Raw genomic sequence first — 14,876 nt, 5'->3', positions numbered from 1 at the left:
GCCACCACCGTCACCGCCGTCGTCGCCGCCGTCGTTGCGATCGTCGTCGCCACCGCCGTCAAAGCAGGCGACACACGCTATTACGTTAAACGGCACGACTCGCCATGTATCCCATTCTCCACGCACGGAGCAGCGGCCGCCGATCGCTAGTGCCAATAACGTCAACACCAACACCACCAGCGGCAGCAACAACACAGCACCGTAGAGCCAGCAGCAGCACCAAGACGTAACGTGACAAACTGCGCGCGCGCGCGCTCGCGCGGCGTTCAATCGGACCCGGCACACCACACCACCGTCAGCAGGTAGTAGTCAGCCGCCGGGCGTCCCGATGCCGCGACGACGCTTCTCTCTTCTCTTCCTTCGCGCCACTCACGTCCTCCTCTACCTCGAATTGCGCCCTCGCTCGCGTTCCGTGGAGATCCGTCTTCGCGCGCCTCCTCTACTGTCCTCTCCCTGCCACTAGTGCGCGCGGAGCGGACGAGGGGGGGGCGGCGGCGCGGACGGGAGGGGGGAGGGGGGCGGTGGAGCGGAGGGATCGCAACCACACGCTCGACGCGAGAGAGAAAGAGAGAGAGAGAGACGGAGGTGCTCTCTCCTCCGCCCTCCCTCGAGAACGACAAGCGAAAAGAAGCGGCGCCGCCACTTCTGCCTTTCTCTCTCTCTCTCTCTCTCTCTCTCTCCCTCTCTCTTTCTCTCTCTCTCTCTCTCTCTCTCTCTTTTTTCCTCCCGCGCTCTTTATATCGGATCTCGTGTATCTCCGTCCTTCTCGCTGTGTAGGAACGTTCTTCCTCTTCGCACCTTGTTTTTTCTCTCTCTCTCTCTCTCTGTTTTTTTTTTCAACAAAAATCACGGACACATGACGCGCTGAAACTCTCTCCTACGTTCGTCCTCTCCTTCCCTTTTGCGCCCTTTCCGTTTTTCTTTCCTTCTTTTGGCAGCAGCACACACGGAACACGCAAACTCGCGACGTCTCACTTCGTCGATGTCGCGAGAGCACGCTCACGCACGTCGTCGTCGTCGTTGACGACGTTACAGTCAAGGATTACGTGCACGCGTAATCCGCGGACACACGAGCGAGACAGTTCCGCTACCGGAAATCGTGCGGGTCGAGACGCTCGCGTCTCCTAGACGAAAACGTTATAAGTGTAACGCCGCGATCGTCGAGTCACCGGGTACACACGAGCGGCGCAGAAACGACCACCACGACGACGAAACGCAGCACTGGACATCGCCTTCGGGATTGGAAACACACTCCGGAGGTTCTCAACCTAGACGACGGACGCATTACTGCGCCAGGGCCGTACCCTGCGGAAAGTGATGCTTAGAAATAGGGTTATCGTAATACCGTATCCTTAAGGCTGGAATCAGACTACGCATTAAAAATTGAGGAGATTGAAGATTGACAGATTGAAATTTCACCAATCAAAATAATAGAAGCTAAAATTCCCTTATTCTCATTGATCAAATTTCAATTCTCCATCTCAACCTTCAATGAGTATAATCTCTCTGATTCCGGCCTAAGAGAGAGAGTACTTTTGGAGGTCGTACAACTTCTGTTCATTAATGAAATTTTGTAAATAAAGTCCAAAACGTACGTGTACATATTTTATAAGAAGAATAAGGATAGTAGAATAAATAATCAATGTGTCGTTGTATTAGTTGCCCGTTTAAATTTGTTGATTTAATTTATTTTTTTCATTGCTTTTGCAATCTTACGAGCGTGTGTTAGAATAATTTAACTTAATCCAAGGAGAACGAGACAATCAAAATAATGTCAATTTGACGTCATATTCATGATAAAAATCTCGATCTCAAATGACTTAAAAATGACTTTATATTGACTTTTTTTTACTGTCATTCTTTTTATTTTATCATCTGAGATCGAGATTTTTATCATGATGAAAAAAAATGACTAAATTCGGTCAATATGATGTCAAATTGATGTTATTTTGATTGTTTCGTTCTCCTTGGAATATTAATGCTTAAAATTTTATATTTAGAAAATTATATTAATAAGAATGCCAACAAAAGATTATGTTTTAGAAGTTTTATTTTATTAAATACCTACATTTTTTATACATAAAAAATATACCTCTTTCTTCCCGGATCGTCTTTAAAAAAAAAAATATATATATATATGTACTCTTCTTGTGATTCGGTAATCTTAGCTTAGAGTGATTGTGATGAAACTTGATATCATTTATGTGTGTGATGGATGATTATAATTTAACCCTTTGAGGGACATACATTTTTCTCTACCTGACGAGTTCCTGTGAAGTCTTGCAATTTTAGTTTTTTGGGTCGCCGATTACGAATCTAAAGTCAGATTTCAAAAATTTGAAATAGCAGACTTATACCTATCCATTCAGATTATCACAGCTTCCACTTTCATTGTTTTAGTTTTTGACTTTCTTAGAAAGATAAAGGTTCCAACTTTAAAGTTGCTGGAACATTTGATTTATGCGTTATGAATTTATGAAAAATGGCCAAGAACACGTTTTAGAAAATTTCTCAACCCCTTCTTTCTTAGAAACTTTATACATACATGAGAGACAATTTTTGAGGTCATATCTGCGTATTCAATAACATTTTCAGTCTCTTAAACACCTTCCAAGAAACCACATTTTTTTGTAAACAAAAGGCTCTTTTTTCAATTTTATCTCTTTATAAATGATTAGAACAATCGAATATAATAGCTAAGAAAAAAGTAATCGATTATCTTTCAGTGCGTCTTTATTCGCTTCTATAAATTCCGAGAAAAATTGCTTGTTTCTATCTTTAAGAAAATTTTTTCAAAGAACCATCAATTTTTATGTGTTTAATGCATGGAAAGGATTTCAAGTAAAGTCAGTATTTCCACAGAGAACATTTATTCGTATCTTTATTCAAATCTTTGTAGATGAAAGGAAGAGAGTCAAAGGTTAATTTCCAAATAAAAATATTAAAAAATGTACTTTTGTAAAATAAAATCAAAACGTCAAACTGACGAATATACATCGTCCTAAATTTATTTGTAGAAACACAGAAGAACAAAATATATGACACGCGTGATTTAATTCTTTGTTATGAATTTGCGATGGGCGCAGGGAATCTCGATCAATCTGATCCACTCCTGATCGTACCTGATGGTCTTTAAGCCGCGTCCACGAGAACATTTCTTTCTTTATCTTTCTTGTTCTATCTCTTTCTTTCTGTTATTATCTTCCTAATCACGCATGAAGCCGATTTTCGTTCGGGTCTAATCGGCGAATCATTTTCGTCGTCACGACAAGTTCACGTGTCACTGTCGAACACGGAGGTCGCGCTCGGAAAGAGCGCGAAAAACTTTACAAGCTGAAATATAAGCTGTAGGTACATGTATCCTACGTTCGCTCCACTGAACGACGCTCTTGCTCGATGACGTATCTGCGCAGTTCGCTATACGTAGAAAGCATGAGCACCACGTCGTAGGGCAGTATCTAATTCGATAGATAACCCTGCTCATCGCGCATGATACGATATTCCGTATTTAAATTATGTGACTGGACGTTAGAATGATAAATAAGTCCTTTATTTACAAAAGCGATCTCTTTACACAAGTCGAAAATAATAGTTACGACAATTTGTTTTATTTCGCGCGTTAAGAAATCAAATACTAATTTTATAATTCATCTAATTTATTGACTCTGTGTGCTCTTTTTCCAAGATATTCAATATCTTCTGTCTTATATGTATATATACACGAGTAAAAAATATACATTCCAAACAACCAATTTTTCAAGACTATTCGAGCCCCGCTGGATATTGCGAAATTTCATTTGCGAAATTTTATTACAATTTACTATAAAAAACAAATGTTTCGATCTTTTTTACATAGTAATCTTCAGTGTTATAAAATTTTGAAATAACAAATATATCTTGATCGGGCAATTAAAAATGAAATTATACAAATAATAAAAAGCCGAGTGGACAATATTTTTCTTTGTACATTACGCAAAATTTTGACATCGATTTTCATTTTATACATTTACTGACATTTACCACTTCCAATAACATTCTAATCAGCTTAAATAACTTATGCTTGGTTTTTCATTGTTATTGTGACTAATATTAGTAGGCAAATGATTAAATGTATCGCTGTGTATATCGTAGAACCGATCAATTTAGATATACACTTCTAAGTAGTATATAATCATATAACTTCTCTAGAACAAAAATTTCTCATTCTAACACAGAAATTTAACACTGGCCAATCTAATACTGAACAATTTATTACTAAAAAACACAGCAATTATAATACTACTAAGAGTACGAAACACCAATGCTTTTAATACTTAAAATAAATACTTAGCCTATCAGTATTAGATTTCTGTAAGAATGATTATTAATCGTCAAAATTTGCACTTTTTACGTTTCCCCCTTAAGGAAGAAATATTACATCGCCACTACCCTATATATGGAAAAAAAAAAAATTGTGGGGTATCCAAGGGGCCCAATTCACAATACGGTCCTGCCGACAAAAAGAGGGAGGATGCGAGGTCTGATCACTCTCGAGAGCGCACGCTTCTTTCAAATTTAACTCTTAAGGTGATCGCGACTTTCAAGCAACCAAGTCGTCCACTGTATACACAACGTACAACTCTCGCGTGATATATTTGTAGACCTCCGTCGCTCGTGCGTAGTTCATGCTACGTGCCTGTGTGCGCCATCAGTCTAGCCTTCAACAATATGCTGCGAGAGCGAGTAAGCTAGCCGCAAACAGAAGCTCCTTAATCCTCCAGGCGGATTATGTCTGATATTTCGCCACGATATATACCGATCGTTATCGCGGCCATCCTCTTTGTTTTCGTCCTGTATCCGAGAAAAGTGTAAAACAATACCCGGAATTACCTCTACTGTACAAAATTCAGTAAGAATACAAAAAACAATCTAAACTACTCCTTTTGTGTTCCGTTTTCCGTCTTCGTTTACTCTATGGCCTCCTTGTACTGTAGGCCTTTAAGAATCGTCTTAAAAACTTTCCTAAGACGTCTCCATGGCCGTGCGATATTCATAAGTCGGTATTCATAGACAGTTTTTATATTCAAGATCGTCGTTAAGTTCAGTCACGAACCAATCGGAGGATCTTAAGACATTAGTTAAAACGGTCTTGAAATAAGAATCAACTACGAATACCGGCCATAGTCAATTTTTATATTTAAGACTGTCTTAAATACACTTTTAAAATGTCGTGAACTAATTAGAATTAAAAGTGCCACCTTTTAGCATCTTAAGACATTATTTAAAACGATCTTAAAATAAGAATGTACCACCCCAAGGAGAACGTCCCAGTATCGGAGAATGGATTGAAATATGGATTAAAATGGATTCAAATTTTCAGAAATACGGATTCATGAATGTTAAAATGAATCCTTTTCAATCCGAATACGTTTTTATTCATTTATAGGAATTGCATGGAGCATATCTGTATACTTTTCAATCATAAAATAATATTAGCTTTTTCAGTGCGTTTGTGGCCATAGTGAATACTGTACAATTCATAATTTTGAATAGGAAACGCAGTTTTTCAATCCAGTTGTATCCAATTGAATTCAATTGAATCCAAAAAAAGTTTTCGCTCTTTAAAATACGAATTCGAATAGACAAAATCCAATCCGTTTTAATCCATTCTCGGATGCTGGGGTAAATAACAACCAAAATAATGTCAATTTGACGTCAAATTGATCGAATTTACTCATTTTTTGATCATGATAACAATCTCGATCTCAGATGATAAAATGAAAAGGATGACAGTAAAAAAAAGTCAATACAAAGTCATTTTATTTAAGTCATTTGAGATCGAAATTTTTATCATAATCAAAAAATGACTAAATTCGGTCAATATGACGTCAAATTGACATTATTTTGATTGTTTCATTCTCCTACCGATCATTTTTATTATAAGACAGTCTAAAGTTAATGTCTTTTATTCTCCTTGGGACGAATAGTCCATTTTTATTACAAGACAGTCTTAAGTTAATGTCTCAAAAGATACTAATATGGCACTTTTCTGATTAGTTCACATCTTAAGATTATTGTAAGTACTTAAGACAGTCTTAAACAGATTTCAAGAAGACTTGACTGTATCAACATCGGTCTCTGAATACTCTAAGAATATGTTCCTAAAACTTTTCACGAATAAATTCGTGTGGATCATTTCCATCACAGGGGGTACATTGATCGAGTCAGTGTCGTGAAAGGCGCGGTCAGAAACTTTCAAAATATAGCGTACTCGCAAGTGAAATCCGGGGATGCTGAAGTGACCAATGCTGTAATATATCCTCTTTTGCCTCACAATTAGAGTTACCTGATATCTGAAAGATTATAATCCGGAAAGAGGATATAATTTTTTACTTAAATGTAAGTAAGTATATATTTAATAAAATTTCTGGAACATAATTTTTATTAATATAATTTTATAAACATAAGATTTTAATTAATGATCAAAAGTTTTCTGCCTCAAAGAAAGGACTCTTAAAAGAGTATGACTGATAATTCTACTCTTAATAATCCGTGTGAAGAAACGTATTCTTTCTTTGTCTACATGAAGAACATCGATCGCACCGATTTTCAGAATTCCCTGATAAAAATCTCGTGTACAGTCTCACGATTTCGTGATAGTACGGTATATACATCCCTCGAAGGCTTCGCCAACAGTTTTGCGCTGTTTTGAAGCGAGAGAGAGCATGCAGAGCGGCGTTGCGAAACGGTCGAGTTTCGCGATCGATCCGCGTCGGGGAAAACGCGCCCGAATATTTGCGGCGGAAATCGAACGCGGCCGAAAAATTGAATTCGCGCGCGATTGCGACAGATAGATGATGGCAATTCTCTTCCCCTCCGTCCTTCCGTCTCGAGAAAATCCGCGGTCTCTCCGGAAAGGACACCGTGTGATAGGTGTGTCAATGGGTTAAGTTATTTATCGATCGGCGCGCGTTGCCCACCCCTGAGAGAATTATCCGAGAACGCCCATGGGCGCGACGATTCGATCGATCGCGAAAGTCCGACGTCTGTCTGAGGCGAGAGAACGTTCGCCGGAAATGCGTCTGCAACATATCGGATTGAAGATTGGCCGCGAGCGTTTCGGAGAATCGAATCCGCTGTATATCGTGTATAAAGGACCCGCCTTGCGCCAATCGTCACTCGCTTTTCGTCATACGTAAAGCACACAACAAGCGTGGCGATGATTTTCGCGTCGCTGCAGCATTGAGCTCAGCGCGAGATGTCTCCTTGTACATATGTACTTGTCTTCTACCCTACCTGCACTCGAGCAGGACTCGCGCAGCTCTCAGCTCGCCTTTCGAAAGAGCGACTCGGCGGAGCGGGGCCTGGAAGAGAGAGAGAGAGAGAGAGAGAGAGGCGGGAAAAGGGAAAGTGGAGGATAAGTGTAGAAAGTGCACCAAGTGTGACGTGACGAATCTTCCGCGGCCTTCCGCCGCGATCGATCCCGCCGGGGCTACAAAATGCCCGTAGGTATATCTACATGGACGTGGGGCATCTCTCTCTCTCTCTCTCTCTCTCTTTCTCTCCAACAATACAGCATGGAATGAAACTTATGGTTTATATAGGCTGACAGACAAAAGATAAAAATGCGCGAACGAGAGCGATCGTTAAATCGTAAAAAAATCGAACTTTTGAGACGCTCGTTCGAGATGCCGCCGCTACTGGAATGTTCGCATCGATCGCGTGGAAAATATTCCCGCGAGGATGTGATGGATATAACGTTCCTCGTAAAAAAAAAAGCAAAATCTAGCTAATGATAATCAAATCTGTCGAAGATAGTTTTTATAAAATGTATTTACTTTTAGTCGGCAAAATACTAATAGAAATGTAATCAAATTCATTAACCAGAATGTAATAACAAATTGACTGCCGAGCTGAATCTGTCGTTTCGTAGATTGAATTGTTAATATATTATTATATTTCATTTAAGATTTATGGAACGATAGATTTTGCTTGGTTTCCATTGGCAGTCTACTATTGTAACATAATACGGGCTAATGCCAATTTACTCAATAATGTATACTCAAATTTTGCTTAATATGGTACAATCTTTTTAATATATACTTGTAATATTCTCAAATTGAACTTATCTATTTAAAATATTCTTTAGATATATGGAGAAAAAATGAAATATTAACAGTATTTACCAACAGTAGTTTAATTGAAAATTACCTTGTTATTAATTTTCAACGACAGTATTAATGAAAGAAATACGTTATACTCTTGTTTTAATCAAATGTTATTTGTTTTATTTATAATATTGTGTCATTGAGTTATTAACAAGATTATTTTTAATTAATTGCTGTCAATTAATGCTGTTACTGTTTTCTATTTAACATGCTATTTACACCATCGTCGTGCATTTCATATCAAACGTGTGACATTATCTTCGTCATGTAGAAAAATAACATTTACTCCCGTATGAAATTTTAATTTGCAGATAACACTTTTTTTTATTGACTTTTAATATATAAATTTATGAGCTCCATATAAGAGCAATCGACTCGTAGTCTCAAATTCGATCACGACTGTATACGGGGTTAATTGGAGAGATAAAGGATGAGATAATGAAAGAGTTACGAAATAAATGATAATCCATTTTGAGAATCCAGATTTCTAACTATGTATAAATTTATATTTACAATATACATTGCTAGAAAAATCTTATTCTAGAAAAATTATTGTAGATATTCTAGACCGTTGCATTCCACAACTTTAGTGCTTTACAATGCATGTTCTTTTTTTTTGTACCTGAGGTCAACAACTTTCTTCTGTATCATTTCTTTTTATTACAATTTTACCGTTTCAAATCTCGTTCGACAATATCTTTAGATTAAATTGGTCAAATATTCTAGCATCGACTAAATACGATATATACAGTAGCGTGCAAAAGTTTCCGGCCAATAACATTTTGCATTTTTATTTAGAAAAAAAGAAATCTGATTAGATTTTAATTATCGGATATTATTATACAAGAAGTGGGTAACGAGATCTTGTATTGACATCTATTATAACAATAATAATTTTATCTTTTTTATAAATTAAGGTACAAAATGTTACTGGTCGGAAACTTTTGCACGCCACTTAATATTTTTATTCTTGTTCGCCCAATTATTATCTACCAGGCAGATGTTAAGAAAATACTTGGAATGCAAACACTTCGTATTAAACTAAGGCGAAGCAATGTCATGTGCAGTTGAATGAACTATGCAAAATTATGTTAAGCACATTTTAAATGACACACTATCAGGAGCTTCAAGTCGAATTGATTTGCTTTCCACATTATGCGTTTTATTTACAAGCACAAACGAATTCGTATATAAAGTACAATGTACAATCCTGATGTTCGTCATAATTCTAGAAAATTCATTATATATAGAATTCGTATTTGATTTAACAACTTTAAAGATATTTTATACTGTTTATTTTGATATCTGACAATCTGTAACAACTCATAAATTATGTAGAATCATAATTTATGGTAAAGATATGAGAAGATATACAATATGTGTACAATTCTAAATGATTTATGTAAACTTTAACGGTACTATAATCTTTGTGCTGCACACAATATATTGTTCTTACTTAATTATTATTGCATAAAAAATGACTAACATAACGAACAAAAAATGCTGAATGTTAAAATATTTAACACTAAACGCTTTTATTTAAATAATATTATAAATCAAAGAAAAATTATTGTTATATAATTATAATTCTTATGCAAAAAATTGATTTATATATACACTTATTATAAAAAGGAAGCAAAAGACTTATGTTTATACTTCAGAAATTCTTGCAGAAACATTCATATTTTGTACAGAAGAATATAGAATAAGATATGTATTGAATTCAATTATAATTTTTAATACAACAGTTAAATTAAAATTTTATCACTTTTTTAAACAAATTATTCTAATAATTTCTCAATCATTTAAAATCTGAGAATTAACCTTAATAATTATTTATAATCAATGTGAAAGTTTAGAAGAATATTCATTTGTTTAAGAAATTGTGACCAAAGAGCCTATATAGAGTGAGACATCGATTTTTTTTTATTTTTTAATGTTAGATGGAAAATGTAGATAGCACAAAAAAAAAGTTACCGAATATTGGAATAATTTAAATCTATCCAAATTCAAATCTCAATGAATCTATATCCCAAATTCTAATAAATCATTAACGATCTATTATTTTAGAAAGTCAAATATTTTGAGATTTATTATATAACTAAATTACTTATTACAATTTCTTATACTCACAATATTAAAGCAATTTTCTTTCATCGCCTATTTATAAAATATCCCCCCTCAAAATTAAGCAGATTTTATTAAAAACATTTCTTTTTAAATAAATAATTTACGTTTAAAAAGTGCCTCACTCTATATATAATAAGTCTCTATCTGAAAAATATGAATAAATTAAATTTGATACATTATGTGGAAAGCAAAAGGATTTATGTATATTTACATTCAATTTTATGTGTCTGGCCGTAATTTGTTATCAATGTTTTACTAAAATACTTATTTTATATATCATTTTATGATATTTGCACATACTAAAAATATAACTCATGCATACTGCAAAATAAGAAATAAATTTATAATATAAATATTATAAACATTGACAAGTATTTTATAAGTATGTAGGAAATTTACAGTTTCTCATAGATATTCTTTATAAAACTGTGTTAATAATAAAAATTATTTGACAACTGTGGAAACAAAATTTATATACAAGATTCAGAGGATTTTGAATCACTTACTTGATAATATGTTGTAAAAATACATGATGTAAAAAACAAAGCTTATAAAGTCTTTTGATATAAAAAGAGGAATCCGATTTGCAAATTGTGAAACCGAATATTAACTCTATATTTATACAAAATTACTTAGATGCTATTTGCGCTGTGATGTTCTTGAGTTGTTGTTTATATATTTCCGCTTCCTTTTCTTTTTCTTGTAATTGCTTACGATACTTTGCGGCTTGTCTTCGCGCCTCTGCTAATTGTTTATTTAGTACTGCTATATCTGTTACTGGCTCGCTATGTTCTGGATTGTCCTCTTCAATAATTTCTTCTATATCATCATCTAATTGTAAAACTGTTGATTCCACAATTTTTGACGGAGAATACGCAATTTTCTGAAATATAAAAATGTATATTTTTATTTGTCTATTGTTAATTTATATTTTATATCTAAAATATAAAAATGATCTTACTTCTTTTGACGAAATAGAATTCTTGGTTTCAGTGACAGTAGATGCTGTTGAAGTGTTAGAAACTGTTGTGACCAATAACTTCATTGGTTTATCAACAGCTTTTTTCAAAATATTCGGACTCCGTGATGTAATGGTAGATGTATTAGAATTTGGATTTAAAATTTTTGATGAAATTTGGTCTGCTCTAATTGCTATAACTTTTCTCGATAATCCTTTCCGCGAAGCAACTTGAAGGCGTTTAATCGACGAACCTTTCGTCAAATTTAAAGCAATTTTTCCAGCTTCTGCAATCATATAAATCATCTTAGAACAACGTATTCTGATATTGGTTTTTAAATTATTTTAAATATACAAAAACGAACCTGTTAAAACTACCGTTCTCCCACTTTCCATTGCCTTTTCTACAATAGATGATTCATCATCTACAGGTATCATTCTGATTCCATGTGCTTCTAAGTACCTAAACGGTTTGCTACCTATTGATAAAATATCTTTATGTTTCTTACTATTTATAATATTATTCGCATTAATTATTTCAACCTCTTCAATTTCTTTTTCTTGTTCACCATCTCTATTGTTTGGTGATACAGAAATTTGTTGAAAAACCATTTTTTGTTTTTTTTCCATTTGCGCTAGAAATTATCAATTTACAAAATAACATTCAAAGTACAGGAACATATATAAATCAAGTATTTGCATGGAAAAATATATTGCTGCCCATTTACCTTGAGAAAATTTACGTTTACGTGAAGATTGTTGTTGCTGTGTTATTCCAAATTTTTGTTCCTCTTCTTGTATTATCGAACTTTTGCTATTATTCGCAGCTTCTAATTGTACTAAATTATTTGTGGCTACTTCTAATTCGACAGAATTAGCCTGACTCTGTTGATGAGCTTGAATACCTATTAACTCTCTTTCTTGTTGTAATATATCCACAAAGTCTAGCCTATCGTGCTCCAATGCAAGACTGATTGGAGTTTTCTCAAATTTACTAGTTGCATTCGTATCAGCTCCATGATCTAGTAAAATGTGCATCACATCTACATGCTCACATTCTACTGCCCAATGCAATGGAGTCATCTTTAACTAAAATTATTTTTCATGTAAATTATTTGGTGTTAAAAGTTAATAAATCTATTTTGATATTATACCATGTCTCTGCTATTGACGTCTGCTCCATAGTTAAGCAGCAATTGTACCATTTGATGATGACCTTCGTATGCTGCCATGTGTAACGGAGTTCTATCGACTTTTGTTCTAGCATCCCTTGATATCCCTGCTCTGAGTAAAACATCGGCAGTATCTATATGATTGTTCTGTGCAGCAAGATGGAGCGCACTTGTACCAAGCTAAAAGATAAGTACGTATCGTATGTCAACTGTTATATATAAAAAAAAAATCTATAGTTTTTAAATGCTAAAGTACATACCCAGTCTGTGGTAAATGGTGCGCCCCTACACATGAGCTCACGAACAGCTTCAGTATCGCCATTTTTAGCACTATGTAGAAGCTGTTTACCAAGTTCCACCATAGTCGAGGCATCTTGTGGTCTTGAATGATGAGAGGAAACGTCGCAAGCCAAAAGCTCCACCTAATGACAACGGCACAATCATTAGACATTAACGATAGCTTTACGTAAAATCAAATAGTACGTTCTTTGTATACGTTCAACATAAAAGGGAGATACCTACTGGTATGAGAGTATCCGTGTCCAGGCTCTCGATATCGTTGGCACATATGCTTTCCTGCATAGATTGCATTCTTGATTATCCAGCTCAGTCACCTTCGTACAAGCAGGCTCTAAAAGCATATTATCCATAACTTTTCACGATCACCGGGTGGGCTTTTTCTAACCGATGCGAATCGAACTGTGAGCGAGTAATTTTCGGGCGTTAATCGCTGTCGTTCGACCTTGGGTCAGCTAAATCCGAAAGTGGGCCGTAAAAATAACGAGCTCGCCGACGGAGAAACACGTGCGGCCGGACACATTCGATTTGCGCTCCGCGGTGTATCACGTGCGCGTGCTGCGTTTATTCCTCGGAATTTTTGCATCGCTACAGGATGTTTTTATTTCGCCGTCTCGGGGTCGCGTGGAACTTCCTGTTCCTGTTTCATCGAACGGAAGTCCCATGCCATAGGCCCTGTATTACGTGCCCGAAAAAAAAGAACTAGCGGACCAACGGATCGCAACGGGATGCTATACTTACGACCAGCGCATTATTCTCGCCGTTCTCGCGATTTTTCCGACGATCCACCAACGGCCGTGCGAAGTCCGCTGGATTTCTTCCCCGTCACAGTCTCCGCGATTTACGGTCACGGTAAAGTTTCATGAAAATGGCGGCGCATTGGCGCCATTCCTAGCGCCGTCCGGTCCAGCTCGGGTGGTAAAAGCGTTTCCCATGTGTGCGACGAGTCCGCACACGAGATGCCCCCTCCCCGCGTATTTACGGCTGGACAGCATGGACGTCACCAAGTATTCGTCGTCCGATATACGCGACCAATAAGATAATCTATTTTCTAGGAAGTGAGACATAGCTAGGAGTCCCTAGAAAGTAAATTTAACTATTGGATATTGAGTGTCCATAGAATATGTATATTGAATAGTTCGTCGTAGAAAATACGATGTAAAGAATAGAACATTTTTTCAAATTCTAATGAAATTTATATTGCATCGTACTTTAAGGTTAGTAAATATGAAAATAATATCTAACTGTAAAAAAATCTAAAATAATGAATACAGCATTAAACAAATTAAAAAAGATACAACACAATACGTAACACCTTGACTGAAATGATTTGTTTTTTTATTGTTGCACTGGATTACATGCACATTCTAGAATTTCCTTTTGCCAAAATTTCAACTCTATGAAAGACAGACATATATTTTTTAATCTTACTGTATTTTTCGGGGAAAAGTACAATATTTTCTTTTTATAAATTTTTTTACCCATATCGCATATTTTTAACATCGCATATTTTTTGATATCTGATATTGATATTAATACTCTGATATTGATATCTGATATGTTTTGTAATATAAGAAATTTTCTTCATCTATAATTATATATATATAAAATTTATAATTTGATGTATAAAATTATAAATAAAATTCTGTTTCGAATTTTGTCGTAAATTATACATCGTGCAGAGCGTGCTTTGTATGTAGAGTATGTGAATAATATAATAATAATAATAGAATTAGATCTTGTGCAATTTGGCTCTTATAAAAAAATAAGTAATAAATGAAATATGGTTTTGTGGTCAATTTTATTGTGAATTAACGACTTTTTATTATTTTTTTTTGTTTTTCCAAAACAATTACTCTTTTCAACATTGCACATAATTCTGCTAATTACAAATGTCATAATTATATCTATAATATAATATTCCCTTTACATTTTTGTTATAAAATAACGTTGAAAAGAATTTATAATTCATGGCTACTCCAAGAGAGGTCTCTGTAGCCTTTCTTGTCGACTGTTTCAATATATTTTAATTATAAAGTGAATGGTATGAGTATTGAGAGAGAGTCTTATGCTTTTTTTTTTATTTTACAGTACACATTTTTCATACTTTCTGCTTTTCGCTTTTCAACGATGCTTTTCTGTTCTTGAATTTTTAATTTTTATATGTAGAAA

The 14,876-nt window shown here is 35.2% G+C and overlaps 1 protein-coding gene across 1 annotated transcript; it reads right to left on the bottom strand.

The window, feature by feature from the left end:
- Positions 1-10,905: 10,905 nt before the first annotated feature.
- Atac3 (Ada2a-containing complex component 3) lies at positions 10,906-13,550 on the bottom strand. The gene is made up of 8 exons (XM_018538829.1): positions 13,446-13,550; positions 12,930-13,038; positions 12,668-12,829; positions 12,390-12,587; positions 11,964-12,324; positions 11,601-11,870; positions 11,239-11,522; positions 10,906-11,160 (listed from the first exon to the last, which is right to left on the bottom strand). Exons 2-8 carry the CDS (start codon positions 12,996-12,998, stop codon positions 10,906-10,908), a joined length of 1,599 nt encoding a protein of 532 aa, XP_018394331.1. The 5' UTR covers positions 12,999-13,038; positions 13,446-13,550.
- Positions 13,551-14,876: the final 1,326 nt, after the last annotated feature.

This window comes from Cyphomyrmex costatus, unplaced genomic scaffold (genome assembly GCF_001594065.2).
Source record: "Cyphomyrmex costatus isolate MS0001 unplaced genomic scaffold, Ccosl1.0 scaffold199, whole genome shotgun sequence".
NCBI classification, from domain to species: Eukaryota; Metazoa; Arthropoda; class Insecta; order Hymenoptera; family Formicidae; genus Cyphomyrmex; species Cyphomyrmex costatus.
The sequence above is the reverse complement of the archived record's forward strand: the minus strand, read 5'-3'. Positions and strand labels throughout refer to the sequence as shown.